The following is a 21797-nucleotide window of genomic DNA, read 5'->3' as shown; positions in this document are numbered from 1 at the left end:
AAAATATATAATAAATTATGTACCATTTCAGGAAATATTAGGAAACAGGAAAATATTGTATGAAGCACTCAAAGGGCCTGTCCAAAGTAGGACGTTAAATCATAGATTGGACAAAAACTATTATCAGAGATCTGAATATAATGACCAGATGCTCATGTCTCCGCCCTGACAATGGGGTTGTTCGTTTATCTGGCCCGGGTTATCCCGGTGGGAGGAGTTTGTTCAGGTGAGCCTGGGGAAGTCTGCTAAAAACAGACAAGGACGTGGCGTGATGAGTAGGATTCTGTGGTTTCATATGCAGAAGTGATTGCTTTTGATAAAAACTAGTACTGAGCAATTAGTGCTTTTTGAGATGGGTTTCGATAATGAAAATGTTGGATATATATTATAAAATGTTTTACAAATACACTGCATTATGTGGGTTGAATGCTATAACAGAATAAAACAGTTAATAAAAGTATCATGATGGTAGTGCCTGCCCATGACTGCTTATCACTTATTAACCATCAGTTATTGACATTACTTTAGGCCTGCTTTAATAAAATATTTCAGTTGTGTATATTACATTTGTTTTATTTGATGACTATTTCATTCCGTGTCATCATCTCATCTCTAGAGCTGCTGTCTGACAAAATCACTATTTTTGTAGTTCTTCAAAGTAAATAAGGCATACTTTCACTGCTGAATACCAATACCCTGCAAAGCAACTGCTGTCTATGTATCCCCTCTTGATCACACATAAAGCAGGTGTAAAAGAAAGACCAGACAAGCCGCGCAATCGATTATGATAATTGCGCAATCTGTGCTGAACTATGGAGAACATTGGCCTGTTGGAAACTACACTGAACAAAAATATAAACGCAACATGTAAAGTGTTGGTTTCATGAGCTGAAACAAAAGATCACAGAAATGTTCCATGCACACAAAAAGCGTATTTATCTCAAATGTTGTGCACAAATTTGTTTACATCCCTGTTAGTGAGCATTTCTCCTTTGCCAAAATAGTCCATCCACCTGACAGTTGTGGCATATCAAGAAACTGATTAAACAGCATGATCATTACACAGGTGAACCTTGTGCTGGGGACAATAAAAGGCCACTCTAAAATGTGCAGTTTTGTCACAACACAATGCCACAGATGTCTCACGTTTTGAGGGAGCATTCAATTAGCATGCTGACTGCAGGAATGTCCACCAGAGCAGTTGCCAGAGAATTAAATGTTAATTTCTCTACCATAAACATTGTTTTAGAGAATTTGGCAGTATGTCCGCTGACTGCAGGAATGTCCGCCAGAGCAGTTGCCAGATAATTAAATGTTAATTTCTCTACCATAAGCCATAAACCTTGTTTTAGAGAATTTGGCAGAATGTCCAACAGGCCTCACAACCGCAGACCACGTGTAACCATGCCAACCCAGGACCTCCACATCCGGCTTCTTCACCTGCGGGATCGTCTGAGGCCAGCTGAGCCACCCAGACAGCTGATGAAACTGTGGGTTTGCACAACTGAAGAATTCCTGCACAAACTGTCAGAAACCGTCTCAGGGAAGCTCATCTGAGTACTCTTCGTCCTCACCAGGGTCTTGACCTGACTGCAGTTTGGCGTCGTAACCGACTTCAGTGGGCAAATACTCACCTTCGATGGCCACTGGCATACTGGAGAAATGTGCTCTTCACGGATGAATCCCGGTTTCAACTGTACTGGGCAGATGGCAGACAGCGTGTATGGCAGTGTATGACGTCATGTGGGCGAGCGGTTTGCTGATGTCAACGTTGTGCCCCATTGTGGCGGTGGGGTTAAGGTATGGGCAGGCATAAGCTACGGACAACAAACACAATTGAATTTTATCGATAGCAATTTGAATGCAAAGAGATGCCGTGATGAGATCCTGAGGCGCATTGTCATGCCATTCATCTGCCGCCATCTTCTCATGTCTCAGCATGATAATGCATGGCCCCATGTCGCAAGGATCTCTACACAATTCCTGGAAGCTGGAAATGGCCCAGTTCTTCCATGGCCTGCATACTCACCAGACATGCTACCCATTGAGCATGTTTGGGATGCTCTGAATCAATGTATACGACAGCGTGTTCCAGTTCCCGCCAATATCCATCAACTTCGCACAGCCATTGAAGAAGAGTGGGACAACATTCCACAGGCCACAATCAACAGCCCGATCAACTATGCGAAGGAGATGTGTCGCTGCATGAGGCAAATGGTGGTCACACCAGATATTGGCTGGTTTTCTGATCCACGCCTGTGACTTAAAAAAATAAGTTATCTGTGACCAACAGATGTATATCTGTATTCCCAGTCATGTGAAATCCATAGATTAGGGCCTAATTAATATTTTTCAATTGTTAGATTTTCTTATATGAACTGTAACTCAGTAAAATCTTTGAAGTTGTTGCATGTTGCATTTATATTTTCCTACTACATCACACAGTTCTGGCATGATCTGTCAATTAGTTGTTTAAAAACTGAAAAATAACCGACATTTCGGTTAATCGCTCAGCACTAATAAAAACACTATCTGCCTTCCCAATGAAAACTAGTTTGAAAATTCTAACATTTTATGGAAAAGAGATGTATGTTTCTTTGTTGAAAACATGACCGAGCAGCGCAGATTACTGTTCGATTTGAGAAGGGTGCTCCTCCTTTCGCCCGATGACGTGACGGGTCATTGCCCAGTTCAACCCGCGCCAGCGTAATATAACTCCCATAGAAACGCATTGTGCTTATTTTGGACAGCTTTAGGCGAGAGTGAAACCTCTCGCTTTGCCTCTTCCTCTTTGCTAGAATGGAGAACGGCACCCGGCAATAGGCATAACTTCCTTTGGTGGCCTGGATGAAACAACAAGACCAGCAAAGATTATGGATATACTGACAAGATACTGCTGTCTATCTCCCGCCTATGCTTTCTTTGGATTGGTGGATACATCTCATTATTGTAATCAATTTTTGAATATTCTATGAGGGTTGTTGACTTCAACTGCCTGTATTCAATGGAGAGAGATGCTATGCTACTAGCCTCATGTCATGAATATGCATAGCCATCTCGAGACAACTCCGATATAAAGTGTTTTTTCTTAACTTTGCCAAGATGTCACGTGTTCTACTTATATCAGTACACTCGTAAAAATTCAATCATTATGAAACTTCTATTCGGTTAAATAAACCTCACGTAGCAAATAAGACATAACATTTTTTGTTGACCAAATTCGACACTCATTGACCTCCATACAAAAACTCCTTGCTTGTTGGGCGAAACAACGAAAAAACGCCACCTGCTGGAAGGAGACAGATTTTGCCGACTGGCCTCATCTTCCTCTCTGAGGCCAGTCAGCTTTCCACTAGATAGCACAGCACAAAGTCAAAATATCATACAAAAATAGCTTTTTCGTTTTAATTTAAGGTTAGGGTTAGGCATAAGTTTAGCCGTATGGGTTAGGTTAAAATCACATTTAATACGAGAAATTGTGGAAATAGGTGTATGACTTTGTGGCTGTGATAACTAGACGACCGTCAAGCTGCTAGCTAGGGGTGGTCGAGATAACGAGGGGCGACACAGAGCGTAATGAGTGACGGTGGATGGTGGTTGGGAAAGCGCGCTTATTTCAAATGGTAAAGCGTTGTGGTAGCTATTGATAAAAATAACACCAAGACGTGCTCTGTGGGATGCACTGTTGAGCGTTACATTCCGAGGGGTTTGTGCTGATTGTATGGAGATTGTGACAGCTGGTTAAATAGCTTCCCTTGAGAAGGCAAGAACAAGATGTATGTCAGGAGAAGTGCAGTATTATTTTACATTTTAGTCATTTAGCAGACGCTCTTATCCAGAGCGACTTACAGTTAGTGAGTGCATACATTATTACAAAAATATATAAAAAAATCATACCCCCGTGGGAATCAAACCCACAACCCTGGCGTTGGAAACGCCATGCTCTACCAACTGAGCTACATCCCTCAGGAGGAGAGATATCATAAGGAGACATATACTTGGAATATGGAGGAAGAATGGAGGGGAAAAGAGAGGCAGTGGAGGTCTAAGAGAGAGAGGGAGGAAGAGGGTGAGATTGAGTTGGTAAAAAATGGCGGGAAAAAGGGAGATGGTTTGTTAAAGAAGAATGGTAGAAAGTATAAGCAGAGTGAGCTGAAGACAGGAGAAGAAATGGAAGTGAATGAGGGCGAAGTATCGGAGGTGGTAGGTGTGGTGAAGATCTTGGAGCCCGAGGATTGCACTGAGGGTCAGTATAAAGATGAGTCTGTGACATTAAGAGTGAAGTTTTTGGAAAAAGTGGAACCTCGTCTTTTGGCTGATCCATTTGTGGTTCAGGGTGGGTGAAAACAGATTTGGGTGCTGTGGAATCGGTGAGGGTAACCAGAAGTGGTCTTGTGATAATTGTTTGTGTTTCTGCTCATCAGAGAGAGAGCAGGTGCTCTGCGTTAAACGAATGGGGGCAAGAGATGTGAATTGTTTTGCGCTCAAGAAAAGGACACTGTTGAAAGGAGTGATTTACTGGGGTAGCAGTAAAAAACCAACTGAAGGGGTAGATTCCAGGTGTTTGTGATGCTCGTCGTTTGGTGCGACACAGACAGGGTGGCGTGAGTGGTGAAACAGAAGAGTCATTGTCTGTTCTGTTGAGATTTGATGTTGAGTCTATGCCCTACAAAGTGATGTTAGGATATATAAGTTATCCTGTAAAAGCTTTTTTGCCGAATACATTACGTTGTTACAGGTGTCAAGATTATGGGCATGTGGCAGCAGTGTGTAGGAGGGAGGGTCCTAGGTGTGAGAAGTGTGCAGAAGGGCATGAGACAAAGGAATGTGTAGCATTGGGGAAAGTAGTGATATTTGTTAATTGTAGGGGTTCCCATGGGGCTGGGGATCAGAAATGTCCTGTGCGAGAGAGGCAGGTTGAGGTTTCCAGGGTTAGAGTAGTGCAGAAGTTGTCATATGCTGAGGCAGTGAAGAAAGTAGAGGAAGATGGGTCAAGGGGGAGGGATCCTGAGAGGAGTGGTGTGAGTAGTAGATCTGTACCAGTACAGAGGGATAGGCCAACAAGTGGTATATGTTTCAGAAAGATTTGATTTTTAGCATTTATAGCAATGGTTATCAACTGTATTGCAGGGATGGAACGTAAGTTGCAGAAAATTTAGGTTGTGGTGGCAGCTGCAGAGAGGTATTTGGGTGTGCTAGACTTGACATCAGAAGGGTTACAGGGTGTGTTAAGTGGTGGTATCCCATCCTTTCAGGTTGTTGGCCTGAGGTAGGACTAAATAGATGTAAATAGTGGAGTATTGTGGTGGTATTTAATTATTATTATTACATTTTTTGTGAGTGTGTTGTTAGATGGTAGGGGATTTCTTTATTTTATTTTTATTTATTTATTCAAGCAAAGTATAAGGGAGTTGTAATCCAGTCTAGTAGGTGACGGTAATGCAACATTTATTGGATGCCAACCGCCGTTAAATCTCATCGAAGAAGAAGAAGAAGAAGAAGAAGAAGAAGAAGAAGAAGAAGAAGAAGAAGCCGCTGCTAGCTAGGAAGCGAGACACCCCACTTGCTGTTTTGGTTTGTTTTGGATTTGTTTCAATGGGGGTCATTGACCTTTGTAGGCCAGCCACCCCTGCTATTGCATTGGTGTCTATGGGAGACACACCCAGTTAAGTTGACCGGAACTGAACATTTGTTTTCAATGGTAAACGGCCTGAGTGATCTTAATTTATCCACCATCTTTGGTGGGGAGACGTCAACAAGGATCCTAGTACTTCTCATGTAGAAAATGGCAAAATGGTCTATCGCAGGATAAATTTCAGAGCATCTTGGAACAAATACCTGGATTTCTAGTATTGTATGTAAGTATGCTCACGTTTCTTTCCTAGTGAGTTAGCTAGCTAGTTACGTAAAGCTACATGCTCAGTCAGTGACTATCTAACTTAGCTAATGTTAGTTAGCTTCGTAATAGCTGGCCTGTCACCTCCTTGCCTATTTTATTTATTGCCAATTTGGGTGTACATTTTGTGCAAACAAGTAGCAAGCTTGTTAGTTCACAGACCTTGTTCTGTCATTAAAGTAACATCAATACTTTTTTTGTCAGCTTTGGGGATTAGCATTAGTTAGCTAACGTTAGCTAGTTATGTTTGATAGCTAACGTTAGCTAGCTAGTTTGGTTAGCTAGCCAACTAACTAGGGATCCGGCAGGGTGGCTTACAGTGGTGGTGCTTAGGTTAATCTTCATCAACACTAGTTGTTAGTTTTGCAGTAATTAGTAGTTATGTATTGTTTCAGATTCGTTGAACGTTTTCTTTCCTGACATCAGTCCTTCACACTCCTTCCAAGGGCAAAATGATTCCAAGCTTGTCATGCTGACATCACATATCATATTAACATAAAATGAAGTTAATTTAACATTTCAGATATTACGTCTATTTTATGATGACTGACATGCATGAATGTCAGACATACTCAGAGATTTTGTCCCCAAATCAATAACAATGCCTTGGTGCCCCTGGGAGCTGTTCAGATGTGAAGGAGAATGTGAGCAATACTGTCTGTCAGCATGTTGTGGTATTTGTGTACCTGCACACCTACCACCGCCCAACATGGGGTCTTGTGTAGCCATACCAGAGAGGACGAGGCAACAGAATATACCACAATATTTGTCCATACTGACTCAGAAAGACACATACTATTTCTTAGTAAGTATGGCTCTGGCCTTGTGTAAAGACTTTTCTGGAATAGCTCCAGACTAATATAGCTAATCATTCTAACCATGTACTCTGCTTCCTCCTTTACAGTTTCACATAGGAAAGTTGGGGTTCTATGAGGAGGGATGCCTGTCGAAAGTGGAAGCAGTGCAGCCTCCCGCCAGGCCAAGCAAAAGCGCAAGTCCCACAGCCTGTCCATCCGTCGGACCAACAGCACCGAGCAGGAGCGCACAGGTTTACAGAGGGAGATGTTGGAGGGACAGGTGAGGACTGGGCTGGGGAGAGCCTGAGAACAACACAGAGTAGTGGAGCTTTCATTTGCTTTTGTCCAGCTGAATGTTGTCACCATAACTAGATACATTTTTTCCTATCTGAACACAAGCCAGGATAATTGTCTGATTGCATAAATGGTATAGAATGAGGCAATCCACACATTTCTGTGGTTGTTTGTTAGGTTCTTACCTTGGGTGCACTTATGGCACTGTGGTTTGCACCATTAGGCTCAATAGTTAAGTAGACCTAAGCCAATTACACTGTGATCCATCAGTTTAGAGGGCATGAAAATGTGTGGTGCTGTTCAACCATTAGAATCGATGCATGCTCTTCTCTCCCAGTCCATTTGACTAAGTTCAACATCACTTAGTTAAATCAGTCATGTGAGATAAAGTATATGGATGCAGTTAGAATAACATAATATATTCAATTCATGGTGGGGGAGCATTTTTAGTTATGGATTAGGCTACATGAGATGAAATAAATATACTTCACCTAACAGAAAATATCAATTAACATTGAGTTGATGTAATCCAGGTATTTAGTTAATTTTGTTATCGTTCATTCAATGATCTTAGTTCCTGTACTTGCATCTCTCTGTATTAGCTAGGTTTTCTACAATAAAAAAATGAACAAACCGATTAAGATCAATTCTGTCTTGCCACAAGGTTGAACAGTTTACTGAGAAAGGGATCACTGTCAATGCCACTTGCCTTTTTCAGTATTCCTTTTTCATTGTAGAGTATGTTTTCAGGTCTTCTCTGCTATTATGGTGGTAGCATGTAGCGTTACTTCAGAGCAACAATACACATTTTCTCTTACATTATTCGGGACATGGGGCAAAGCACTTAATCCAACTTTTTTGTTTTTACTCTGGCTACTTTGAGTAGTCTAAGTCTGCTGATAATCTGCATCACTATTTGAAACCTGAGGTAAGTTGGGTGTTTAGAAACACTGTGTCAGAATGTAGAGTACCTTCTCAATAGCATACTATATAGTTTAGGTGTAATGTTGTAGTGTTCTCTCTCCCTAGGTTCATTCACACACTGCATTTCCTTTCCCCTTGCCAAATGGCCCAGCTCTATTAAATCCACTGGAAGCTTGATTCAACATGCTCTGTGCTCCTATCCAGAAAATCTGTTTCAGTATTGCAAATCTCTCTGTGCTATACATGTTCCATCAAATTCCCCCCCGAGCAATAGCCTACTCTTTAAACTAGACTACCCCAGCCTGCTTTGCTGTTCATTTGTGCATTGTGGTGTAATGGTACTTGTCCTTTCTCCAGCTGCATCATGGCTTGTTACTGTTAGCCTATGAATGCAAAGAGCATCTCTACTGAACTCCTTAGAAAAAAGCTGGACCTGCAAGCAAGGGTACAAAGGGCCTGTATGTGTTAGTCCCTGGACAGACTGGGCTCTTGTGGCACTAGGCCATTCAGCTCACATCAGTGCTCTGGTAGAATAAGCATTTATATGTTAAAAGGAATGACTTGGGTAGATTTTTCCTTCTGGTTTGTAACAGAGAGTCGGGGACCATTTTGTTGTGTTTCTGACATCCTCCCTCAACACTTACTGTCCTTGTGTAGTGGTAACACAGTTGATATTTAGTTGTGTCTGTGTTAGTTTCCCTATCTTCACCCTTGAATGTTTGATTGTATTATTAGCCTCGTTTCCTATTGGGTTACAGTTCCCTTAGCACTAGTAAATGATTAGTTTTTCAGTGTCCTTGCAGGAATATAATGCTATATAGTTTGCTATTATAGCAGTAGGACCAGGCTCACCCATTTTGGGTTTGTGTTCTTGGTCTCATTATAAACCAAAGGGTGAATTATTCTGTTATCTCTTCCCTATGTTCCCCTAAAATATTAATAATATCCCAATGATCAACTTCTCCCCTATTTATGCATCTGCAGGATTCCAAACTACCATTGTCTTTGAGGAGCAATCTTTTGGACCTCTTTGGCCAGATCGAGAGGGAGTTTGAAAACCTCTACATTGAAAACATTGAGTGTAAGTACAGCACACAGATTGGTGGATAACATTTCTATAGGTGTATGTGCATGGCTATCATTGGAGTGGATGTCACTTAATATGATTTCACCCTGTGTACAGCACTAACCATATGTGAAAATGTTTTGATTGATATCTGCTTGATAATCCCATTGCTGTCAGTATCACTCAATGTGATTTCTATTCATTTGCAGTGCGTAGAGAGATTGAAACCCTGAACGATCGTTTGACAGCTGAAGGACAAACCATCGACGGGGGAGACTTGACTAAGGGGGCACTTAAAGCAAAAGGTTTGAGAGTGCAGAATTTCCTTTGACATTTTAGATAGTTTAGCATAATTTCTGTTCAACACATGTTAATACTGCTGTGAAAGGGCCTTAATTCCAAATAAAGTAAATGACATCGGGATCCACAATATGTTGATTAGAGACTTCACTGGCTTCTTATTCGGTTCTCGTAATGTGCTCTCTCCTCTTAACTCACAGCAAGTCATAGCACAAGTCAACTTTCACAAAAACTGAAGACCACTTATAAGGCATCTACAAGCAAGGTAAAATCTCTTATCTTTATCTCTGGCTTGCATAATATGTTATTAAAAAAATTATATTGTTGAGTAACTTGATATTATAATAATAATTTCAGCGAAGGGTTGACATTGTTCTATTAAAAAACACATTCTTATTCCGAAATTGTATACATTTTTTAGGAAATGTATCTAAAGGTATATTCATTAAAATACAGTTGGTTTGTACTAAATGTTCATTGAAAAAGAGCTATGAAAGTGGTCATATGGTCAGTGGTACATGTATTTCTATTTTTCACCTGTGCCATAGCGCTCACATTCTTTCCATGGCAAAGTAGGTGGTGGACCTCTTCCCACCTTCAATGTGGGGAACATTGTGGAGTTGTGTGGTGGAGACTCATGGGTAACAGATTCTTCATTTCCCCCGTGTCCCCCCGCCACTATGCATGAGCAGCCTAGCCATGGGGCTGATGCACCATCTCCAAGACACTTGGTGATTGAAATGTATGACTTGTTGTTTTATAGACTAATTTACAGTGAGACATATTAAAGACACTAATTGATATCTCTCACTAACAAAAGCTTTCTAAGCAATTCATGATACAAACTTTGTTTTTTGTTTGTTTCTGCACTCACTAGAATGGAAGCACATTGGATTGCCAGGCTGTCAAGCACTTAGGCCTAAAGGCTGACAAGATCTCTGTGAAATGCCTTGAGCTTCAATGTCTTAAAGACAATGGTTTGAGTTGAAAGGGCAGTTGTGGGCTTTCCTTTGTTTCACAGAGTGAGTCAGTGCAATGACAGATGATTTTGTGGTCTTTCTATCATTACATTTACATTTTAGTCATTTAGTAGGATAAAAACAACCCCACATCACCGTTACTGCAAGTAGACTCTTCTTCGAAGTAGCTGCTATCATGGCAACAGTGTGGTGGTCTGTTGGGATCAGCTTGGTTTTACGTCATTGAACATCAACCCTTTGGTTTTTACCTGCAGCCAGAGTCACACAACCTCATTATCATAAAGAACTACCCTATTAACACACATTACTTACAATAAGTTAGGATAATGCCTTGCTCTGTTCAATGTATGCTTCTTTTTATACTTAATGATCTATGTAATTTTCAGAAATGGCACTTAAAGACTTCAAGCAAACACTAATCCTTTCTTGAAATGCTGATGTTCACTGATGTAAAACAAGCATCAATTTGATAGGCTATACCCCATAAACTGCTAGGGGCCCTAGATATTTCACCTGTTTCTACCAGCTTTGTGGTATCTAACACACTTCCTGTTGCCTAATGGTTAAATGTAGCATGTTACCCCAGTGTTCTATTTAAACTGGTTCTGTAACCCTTAACAGCTCTTTAAGAGTATAAATGGCACTGCCATCTCTCGTATGGCCACCATTCACTACTTCCTGTTGATAGCTCTTCATTTTTTATATACCACAGTCTATGCACACCTTAAAAGTAATGTGGGTCTTCGTCTTTCATAGGAACACTGTATTAAATCAGACCTGGTAACATTTAGAAAACCATTCAATTCTATCTATGTCATTCCTGAAGTTTTTTCTGAAATGATTTGATAGTAATTCATTTTGTATTGCACCGTTGCATGTATCTCGCACCACAGCCTCAGGCTATGTCCCAAATGGTTCTGGTCAAAATAAGTGCATTATATAGGGAATAGGGTGCCATTTGAGGCACACCCTCAGCTGCTGTATCTGCAGATGTTTTATATGTGCTGCCCAGAGAGATCCAGAGCTGCTGTTGTTATGTGTGGATAGGCTGCTGCTGCAGGCCTGCTCTGTGCTTACAACCAACCAACCCCTGGCTCAGCAATCACTGAAAATAAACTGCAACTCATCACATCAAAGTTGTGGATAGCATTTTAGTCTTCCATGGTGTTATTATGCTATAACTAGGCCTATCAACTATACGTTTATACATAGTGTTGATTTTTTTTCCACTTTAATTTCCATATTTTTCTGAAGGATGATTTTATGTTTTTTTGTATTTGGTTGCAATATTCTGGTTTTCCCAAAAATCCGGTAGTAGGAGTTTGGAATTCCTGCTTATTCCCTCCTGATTCTGGGAATCTTTCAACTGGGATTGCTGGAAAACCTGGGAATTTTGGGAAAGTTACCGGAATTCTGCAACCCTATTTTTGAATGTTGTTGAATTATTTTGAGGAGATATCTGACCTGCTTATTTGTCCCCTCTTGCTTTTACAGTGGGAACTTATTTAGTGGTTTGTTTCAAACACCTGCCCCTCCCAGAAGTCCAACTTGTTTTATCTCCATTTTAGATGTAAACATGGATACTGACTGATGATAATCATTTGACTATTATTATTTAAAATATTTTAGTTTTATTTAACCTTATATAGGTTAATATATTCTTTATCCCTTCTTCTTTCTTTCACAGCTTTGCATTTAAAATCAGTTTTGATTAATGACGCATAATAATTGTTGTGTCCATCATGATACTGAGGTGAATAAATAAATAATGATGATGGTTGTGACCCAAATGGCACCCTTTTCCCTATATAGAGCACTAGTTTTTACCATGGAATAGGGTGCCATATGGGATACAGCCTAAAACAACCCAAGCTTCTTAGCCATTGCAGAGGTATCATGCTGACTGTCTGGAGCCCTAATGACCCTTTGACCCCCACCCACCCAGTGCTGCTGTCCCTCCCTGCTTCCTCCCCTGCTTCCATTATGCTTCCTCCTCTTCATTCATTCACCTGTGTGTTAACACCATCATTGTGTCTCTGCTTCCTGCCCTTTAGATCGTATCCAGTTTTAAAGCCACCACATCCAGAGCCGTGTGCCAGCTGGTCAAGGAGTATGTAGGCCACAGGGATGGCATATGGGACCTGAGTGTCACCAGGACACAGCCCATGGTGCTGGGCACAGCGTCAGCAGGTAGATAGCTACAGTACACCCCAATGCCTTCCTGGTAGGATTGCAAAATTCCAGTAACTTTCCTCAAATTTCCTGGTTTTCCAGAAATCAGGAGGTAATAAGTAGGAAATCTAGAACCCCCCCCCCACCAGGATTTCTGGAAAACCTGGACATTTTGGTAGGTTACCGTAATTTTGCAACAGTAGCTACAGTACATCCTAACAGGCGTCATGCCCATAGGGTGCACAGGGGAACGTGCCCCCTCAGATTTGGCCTGTTTTTAAAAACATATATTTTTAATTTATTTATTTCTCTGTAATATAATACTAGCCACCTCGCAATTTTATGAGGTTGGCTTTAGCTAGCCCAGATAGGTTCCCAATCTCCCAACCTCATAACTAGCTACCAAGAAGCCATTTCAGGCTATCAATCAAGTTAGAGTAGCTTGTTGAACTCTCTTAGCTAGCATGCCTGCTGGCAAGGTTTCTAGACTTTAGAAAAGCAAGCAATAACTAAATGTACTGAGTAAGACTCGCATTCCTTTCAATCTTTTACCCAGATTTTAGCAGAGATGCAGAGAAACATATTTAGTTTCTTTAAAAAAAGAACCAACAGTTAGGAGGATACAGACAGCTGAAGAGGTACGCTTAGATATGCAGAAAAATATACATATTTTTAACATAGAATTAAGCATAATGATTATGGCTCTAGAGTGCAGGAAAAAGCAGTTTCAGGTGTTTGAAAAATACAAAATTCTACATCTTCTGGACCACCCTCCAGCCATCCTTGTGTACTTTGTGCCCCCTCATATTTTTGGGGTGCATGACGCCCCTGCATCCCAATGTCTTGTCTACTGGCCTTATTGTCCTCCTGGCCCAAGACTAACAATCGTGTTAGTGAGTCACATTTTAAACTGGGCTTCAGTAATGTTCAGCCTGATGGCTCTTTAAAATGCACTGCAGACTTTGGTTTGATATTCAATTAATTTAACTGTCAACAGGTGCGTGTTATTGTTGTGATAAAGCAATCATAAGGTCTGGTAATTAATGGTTGCTTTCAGACCGGAGTGCTTATTGTGCTAAGAGGGGGCAAATGTAATTTGGCAATGATTACAGTATGAAGGTAGCGTGAACTGAAAGACTCATGAGTTACATCCCAAATGGAACGATATTCCTTATTTAGTGCACTACTTTTGACCAGGGCCCATAGTGCTCTGGTCAAAAGTAGTGCACTTTGTAGGTGTGGGGAATAGGCTGCCATTTTGGACGTAAACAATGATTACAGTTAACTATGAAGGTAGTGTGGCCTGAATGATTAATGTGTGTACACCACGTGTCTCTCCATACAGATCACAGTGCCATGCTATGGAGCATAGAGGCCGGAAAGTGCCTCCTGAAGTATGTAGGTCATGCAGGATCAGGTAAAATGTTTTTTTTCTTTCTGATCATTTGATCCATGAAATGTGTATTACATTTTACATTTTAGTCATTTAGCAGACGCTCTTATCCAGAGCGACTTACAGGAGCAATTAGGGTTAAGTGCCTTGCTCAAGGGCACATCGACAGATTTTTCACCTAGTCGGCTCGGGGATTAGAACCAGCGACCTTTCGGTTACTGGCACAACGCTCTTAACCACTAAGCTACCTGCCGCCGTGTATGAAGGAATTTATTAGTCTAAATTATTCGTAGAGTGCGTCCTAAATGGCACCCTATTCCCTATATAGTGTACTACTTTTACCAGAGCACTTTGGGGCCCTGGTTAAAAGTAGTGCATTGTATAGGGAATAGGGTGCTTTTTGGGACAGGCCCAAAGTGTTATTGTGGAGGCTATTCATCAAAAACTATTAACAAAAACATCCTATGTTTGTCTCTTTCCAGTTAACTCTATCAAGTTCCATCCCACGGAACAGATGGCTCTTACTGGTAAGGATCTCTTGCTGAATGTCCACAATTGTCCGAAAAACACATTTGAGTCCAATGTATGTTCATATGTCTATTGGTTTGGGGTGTTTCGAGGTGTTTTTGAGGCCTCTATCTCTGCTGTGTCCACAGCATCTGGTGACCAGACAGCCCATATCTGGAGATACATGGTGCAGCTGCCAACCCCACAGCCTATAGCCGACATCAGTGTAAGCTTCTCAAAACCATGTCTCTTATAACCCACTGCATCTACAGATGTCTAGGTCTATATTCTGGTGAGTGTGTGTGCGCGTGTGTGTGATGTCTGTCTCTGTTTTCACAGCAGACGCCCTGTGACGACGACATAGACTTCTCAGATAAGGACGAGGCTGACTGGGACGGTGACGGCCCTAACGAGTGTCCCTCCATCCGCGTGGCTTCCACTACCCTCAGGAGCCACCAGGGGGTCGTCATTGCTGCAGACTGGCTGGTGGGGGGCAAGCAGGTGGTCACAGCCTCTTGGGACCGGGCTGCCAACCTGTACGACGTGGAGACCTCCGAGCTCGTCCACTCACTGACTGGTACGGCCATTTCCCCCCACTTTTCGTACATTACAACATCAATGTAGAGGAATACCACCACATGAAGGCGAAACAAACAGAAAAAGCTAAACAGAAAAACCTTAATGTGTTGTTTCTGTGTCTGTATAATGGTCATTGCATTGTTTATCTGCCATAAGGGCTGTTTTGGATTAAGTTGCCAATTAATGTCCATTATGAGGCTATGTAACTGTTCTAGGCTTTTATGTCCTATTCCAAGTGACTCTGCCTTACCTCTGAGCCATGTGTCTGTGTGTCCAGGCCACGACCAGGAGCTGACCCACTGCTGCACCCACCCCACCCAGCGTCTGGTGGTCACCTCATCCAGAGACACCACCTTCCGTCTGTGGGACTTCAGAGACCCCTCCATCCACTCTGTCAATGTGTTCCAGGGACACACTGAGTGAGTCTCACACACACACACACACACACACACACACACCCTTTCCGTCTGTGTGACTTCAGTGACCCCCTCCAACCACTCTATCCAGGGACACACAGTCAGTAGCACCCCTACAAATTTCATGCAGAAAGCATCTCGACACCCGTAATGTGGCATTAATTATCCATCAATTAGCATTAATAAGCCATGTGTCCATTTAGATTACAGGGGCTAGATTTGGTCTGCCCACAGTAGCGGGTGAGGGCACAGCTAATCAGCCATTAGCATCCAGAACAAATGATACTGTGATACATGAGTCAGTCAAGTGAATGAAGGAGCTGGTGACCTTCAGGCCTCACAATTTCCCACCCAGACATCATGTGTGGTGTAGTAAATATCTAGGTATTTTTCTCAGACTGCAAATTTACAGTAATGCTAATAAGGCCTTGGTCCCTAGAATGCTACTTGTTATGGTTCCTGGAAAGGACAACAGCAGTGTTTCAGTGGTTCATAAAGCTATTTTTAAACCCCAAAGAGCAAGCAAAGCTGGTGAATGACTAACTCTTTTCCACCATGTCATATGTCTCTAGCACGGTGACGTCAGCAGTGTTCACTGTGGGGGACAACGTGGTGTCTGGGAGTGACGACCGCACCGTCAAGGTCTGGGACCTCAAGAACATGAGGTCACCCATAGCTACCATCCGCACAGACTCTGCCGTCAATAGGTGAGTGAGAGTTTCTGAGTGAGAGTTTGTGAGAGAGTGAGTGAGTGAGAGCAGGAGCACAATTTATTACGGAAACCCCTTATTAGGTAGAGAGTGTGTATGGTTGTGAAAAAGAAAGAGGGGAAGGGATTAAAGATAAATTAAAAAGGGGTGATTTAAAGCATCATGTTTTACTGTACTTTGATATTTTTACAGGATAAGTGTGTCTTACTAATAAAGTATTGGTTTTAATAGTGATGTTTAAGAATCAATGTTGTTAGAAAATGTAATTCATGGATTTTTTTTTTTAATTCCTCATAGGATAAGTGTGTCAGTGAACCAAAGAATCATTGCTCTTCCTCATGACAATCGTCAAGTCCGGCTGTTTGACATGTCAGGAGTGCGGCTGGCTCGACTCCCACGCAGCAACAGACAGGTAACCAGCACCAAGCAGCCTACAAATCGTTCTTCCACATCAGTAGTGGAAACAGTGTGGTTTACACTGGACTGTAATCACAACCTATTTCCATATTACCTCTCATGACTAGGCTGCTCAACCAGTACCAGACATGACTAGGCTGCTCAACATGTGAACTATGGACTGCCACTTCTGTCTTACCCTTAGCCCTGATGGTTTTCCAAAGGATATGTCTTTTAGTTTTTATTGTGTTGACTATTTTCTTGTGCGTAGTGTATTTATATGAATTGTCAAATAATTCAGCATCGGCTGCCATTGATACTTTCTAATGTCTAATTTTTTTAATAAGCCATTCTATATATAGACTGAGTGTACAAAACAATAGGAACACCTTCCTAATATTGAGTTGCACCCCCTTTTGCCTTGAGAACAGCCTCAGTTCGTCTGGGCATGGACTCTACAAGGTGTCAAGTGTTCCAGAGGGATGCTGGCCCATATTGACTCCAATGCTTCAAACAGTTGTGTCAAATTGGCTGGATGTCCTTTGGGTGATGGACCATTCTTGATACATACGGGAAACTGTTGAGCGTGAAAAACCCAGCAGCGTTGTAGCTCTTGACACAAACAAACCGATACGTCTGGCACCTACTACCATACCTCGTTCAAAGGCATGTTATAAATTAAATGTATTGTTATTATTCCCAGGGCCACCGGCGCATGGTGTGCTGCTCAGCCTGGTGTGAGGATAACTCCTCCTGTAACCTGTTCAGCTGTGGCTTCGACCGGCAGGCCATCGGGTGGAACATCAACATCCCAGCGCTGCTGCAGGAGAAGTGAGCCCAGCCAGGACAGGTTAGTTTTCCCTCGTTTACTTTTATCCTATGTTTTCTTTTGGTTTCTTTTTTCATGGCTGGTTTTCCGGACACAGATTAAGCCTGGTCCTAGACTCAATGGAGAATCTCCATAGAAATTGCTTTATGGTCCCGGACTAGGATAAATCTGTGTCTGGGAAACCATGTGCTATTCATTATATATTTTTGACATTACTACTCTTTATTTTTTCTATAAATATCTGAAAGGGGAGGGGCTTTAGAAGCCTATTTTAGTTATTTTTTTACCCATCACTGCACATACTTTTGTTTTGTCTTTTAATTTTCTGTAACTGTAAGTCACTGTGGATAAAAGTGTCTGCGAAATGAGTTAAATGTCATTGTATTGTTTTGTCTTTTTCTTGTGTGCAAATTAAAAAACAGGTCCAGAGTCAGCCCTGAGCCACCCGCCTGGCCCATCTGCTAATTGAGCCCATCTTAAGAGCTGATCCCTGTTCAGATCAGTCAGACACCCCGACCCTCAGGCAGGGAGGGGAGAAGATCGATCGAGGACCCCCCCGGCCGCTCTCTCTCTGTGTCAAGTCTTCATGTTCTTCTGACACTCCAAATGTGGTCACAGTCTGATCTGCATGGTCTGAATATACATACCATACTACATACATGTGTGTGGTGGATTTCAAACTTGCCCATGTATGTACAGAAAATGTGAAGGACTACTCTCTGCTTTGTTGTTGGGCTTGTTTTGATCAGTTTATTCATCAATTTGCTGCTGAAGATAAAGAGCACAGTGTCAAACAGGAGGTACGGGGGGGGGGGGGGTTGTTAAATGTAGGTTGCCTAATTTTCAGTTCAGAACAAGTCTGACCCACATAGATGGTGTAGCCTTTGATGAGGATGATGAGGATGATGATCAGCATTTCATGGAGACTTGTGTTCTGAAATGCCACACATCTGCTTTCTACCTATCTAACCTGCTCAGATGTACAGCTAGCCAAGCTATATATCTGTGTCATTTTGGCAGAGCCACACTTTGAAAATGTCTACAGGTCCATGACAGTCTACTGCTGTTTAACTGAGCTCTGCTTTGTACAATACAATGAGGCTACTGTACAGTATAGTGAGTTTTCAGGTGGCTCTGTCATGTACCCTTTAAAAACAATAGCTGTTACAGTTTCTTTTGTTGTTAAACACTTTTTAGCCTAAATCCCATTGTAGCTTTTGTACAGAATTTTAAGAAACCTACTCCTAGACAATATGTTGTACCATTGGAATAATGTGTGTAAACACTCCATGTTTGAGGGTTGAGGTTGATCGTCTTCACCATTTCAATAGGCACGTCATTTGTGTGTAATATTCATAAATGAGTCTTATAAAGTAAACGTTATGAAATTGCTGTTAGAGTTTACGAACAATAGTAACTGGTAAAGTGTATCTTCAAATATTTTAGCAGTGCCATTAGTCAGTATTGAAAACCTGTTACAGGGATATATAGACCAGTCATATTTGTTACCACGTGGTACTTCCTTGCGTAAGTAAGTGAAATCTCGTTAAGAGCGTTTTAATGCAATAGCTGTAACATGCTTGTGTGGTCAGAGATCATGGCGTTAATGTCTGCTGCCAAAACAACAAACTGCATAGAAAACTAAAAGAAGAAGAGGTTGTTGTGATGTGTTTGGGGGAACAGTGTAATATCATAAAGTACCTGAGTCTGTTTTGTTTTTAGATGAGAGTCGATGTTGGGCTCTAAAACATTTTGAGCGTAATTGTCTGCAAGAGTCACTTGGCAGGCAGCACAGTTGACTAAATTCCTGCTCTTCCCCAGACAAGTGATTAAAAAAGATCTATGTGTCTGTATCTCATGAGTAAATGAGACGAGCCAGTTTTATTGCAGTACTAAAGGCTTCTGTAGAGACTTTTAGGTATACTTTGTGTTTTGCCAATTTATAACAAAATGATGATTGTTAATATTGATACAATAACAGCCACGTTGAACAGCTTATATCCCATATTGAATAGTTATCGTGCCATGTCTAAAAAAGGCATGAAGAAATTTGTAGAAGAGGCCAACGGTTTTAAGTGGGCATAACTTTACTTTCACAATGAATCTCACATCTGGTGCGAATTAAATGTAATATATTCCGATATATTCAAAGTGGCCCATTTGGCTTAATGGTGTATTACGGCTGCAGATTTTATTAGCCTTTTAACGTTATGAGGTGCTCTTTTAATTTCTACTAGTTCTTCATCCTGTGCAGTTATATCAGTTGGATCTCTTAGGTTCCATTGGCTGATGTATTGTTGCTTTAATCTATAGGGGTTTGTATCTCAAATACTGATTTAGTTGTCATTCTCACGTATCAATTACATCCGGGATGTCTTAGAGGGCTACGGCTAGCCTGGTCCCAGATCTGTTTGAGCTCTTGCCAACTCAATTGGTCATATTAATTATCAAGCCAAACATTACAATGTGCGAAATTCCATTATGCTGAGCTGCGGGGTACTGGTCTATGGCCCATGACGTGAACGGGCAAAAGCGGTGGGGGAGGAGCATCCTTCTCAAATCAAACGGTAATATGCGCCACTCGGTCATGTTGTCAACATCGTTTTTCCTTAAAATCTGTCAAACTAGTTTTCATTGGGAAGGCCGATTTTAAAGCGTTTTCTATCAAAAGCAATCACTTTTGCATGTGAACACAGAATCCTACTCATCACTCCACGTGCTTAATTACGTCACTTTTGTTTTGAGGAGACTTCACGCGGCACCTGGCTCAAGCCCGGGAGGCAGCTTGGTTCCAAAGCAATCAACTTTCACTCGGTGCAAAACACGTCTACCAGGGCGCCTGGGCCAGATTAATCAAATCCCCTCAATGAGTGACAAGGAGTTGGCATGATGGCACAAACAGACTGGCACTCAAGCTAGGCTACTGCAGAATGTGTGCAGTCCTATGCATGACTACCACATGATGTAGTACTGCATTGATTCAGTGATTATAGTAGGCTGTTAAATGGGTTGGTAAAGTAAAATAACAGGTGCCTCTTGGACCGTAGCTGTCCAGGATTGTCGTCATCCCTGATTTAAGTGAAACAGATTTGTTTGAATGGCAAAAATATAAAATGTGTGGTCTTACTGGCCTGTGAATGTGTAGTTTAAAGTGGTTTTCCAGTATTTTCTTATTTGCAGAAAGTCTATCTACAGAACTGGATTTGATTGCACCTGAACTCTAGCCAGGTCCCAGATCTGTTTGAGTTCTTGCCAACTCCATTGCTCGTTTGGCATTTGTTACAATGAGTGTGCATGATAGCACAAACAGACTGGCACTCCAGCTACCAGAACTCCTTAATCACACATTCTGAGCCACCATGCTTAGCTAGTTGACCATGTTTATCATCACCTTAATAGTTTTATTATTATTTTATTATTTACATTTCAGTCTCATGGTTTTGTCCCTCATAATGTAAATCTGGTCCTGTGTTTCTGCTTGGTTATGTCCCAAATGTCACCCTATTCCCTTTATAGTGCACTACTATTGAAATGAGCCCTTTGGGCCCTGGTCAGAAATAGTGCAATAGGAAGGGATTGAGGTGCCATTTGGGACCTAACCCTCATCATTACATCATACAAACTTATCAACAGAAATCAACTGTGTAAAAATGTGTTTTTTACCTAGCTAATTATATTTTAAGAGGAGCACCACTAGTACACACATCTCATAACATGAAACAGTTTTTGCTGACAGCGGTGTTGTGTGAGTGAGATAGCTATGTATAAGGTACAACAGCTTGTGAAATAAAATAAAATGTTGTGCCATTTTATTCCCTCAGATTGTATCCTCTTTGTGTCGTAGTTCAGCCTTGCTTTGAGTCATTTGCCAAATTACCATTACATCGCTTCAGTGGGATGGGGATAGTATTACATTAATTGTTCAGTCTGTTATCACCCAGTTGTCAGAAAACACCCAGTGGCCAATCACTTACCCTGCCTTCATGTACATGAGTGGCGCAGCGGTCTAAGGCACTGCATCGCTGTGCTAGAGGCATCACTACAGACCTGGGTTCGACCCCAGGCTGTATCACAACCGGCCGTGATCGGGAGTCCCATAGGGCGGCGCACAATTGGCCCAGCGTTGTCCGGGTTAGGGGAGGGTTTGGCCGGGGGGGGAGGGGGGGGCTTTACTTGGCTCATCGTGCTCTAGCAACTCCTTGTGGCGGGCCGGGCGCCTGCAGGCTGACCTCGGGCGCCTGCAGGCTGACCTCGTCGTCAGTTGAAGGGTGTTTCCTCCGAAACATTGGTGCGGCTGGCTTTCGGGTTAAGCGGGCGGGTGTTAAGAAGCGCGGTTTGGCGGGTCATGTTTTGGAGGACACATGACTCGACCTTCGCCTCCCGAGCCTGTTGGGGAGTTGCAGCGATGAGACAAGATTGAAATTGGGGGGTAAAAATGCAAAACATTTAAATAAATATCTCATACCCCAGCACATTGATCTGGTACTGGTAGTCCCTGTATATAGCTCCGTTCTTGTGTATTTTATTCCTCGTGTTAC

At 41.9% G+C, this 21797-nt stretch overlaps 1 protein-coding gene across 2 annotated transcripts; it reads left to right on the top strand.

Moving 5' to 3' along the window:
- The first annotated feature begins 5523 nt into the window (after nucleotides 1-5523).
- On the top strand, nucleotides 5524-21079 carry LOC121535170 (WD repeat-containing protein 37). 2 transcript variants are annotated; one of them, XM_041841956.2, is made up of 15 exons: nucleotides 5524-5858; nucleotides 6801-6973; nucleotides 8896-8992; nucleotides 9187-9282; nucleotides 9478-9542; nucleotides 12312-12447; nucleotides 13775-13846; nucleotides 14305-14349; nucleotides 14479-14555; nucleotides 14672-14906; nucleotides 15186-15327; nucleotides 15897-16031; nucleotides 16332-16446; nucleotides 17134-17280; nucleotides 17682-21079. In XM_041841956.2, the coding sequence occupies exons 2-14, from the start codon at nucleotides 6836-6838 to the stop codon at nucleotides 17263-17265; spliced, it is 1485 nt and encodes a 494-aa protein (XP_041697890.1). In that variant the 5' UTR covers nucleotides 5524-5858; nucleotides 6801-6835; the 3' UTR covers nucleotides 17266-17280; nucleotides 17682-21079. The 2 variants fall into 2 exon arrangements, with proteins under 2 accessions (XP_041697890.1, XP_041697889.1); XM_041841955.2 differs by having other exon boundaries at nucleotides 14669-14906.
- The last annotated feature ends 718 nt before the right edge of the window (nucleotides 21080-21797 follow it).

Source organism: Coregonus clupeaformis, chromosome 21 (genome assembly GCF_020615455.1).
Source record: "Coregonus clupeaformis isolate EN_2021a chromosome 21, ASM2061545v1, whole genome shotgun sequence".
In the NCBI taxonomy this organism is placed as follows: Eukaryota; Metazoa; Chordata; class Actinopteri; order Salmoniformes; family Salmonidae; genus Coregonus; species Coregonus clupeaformis.
This window is presented reverse-complemented; position numbering and strand designations above follow the sequence as displayed.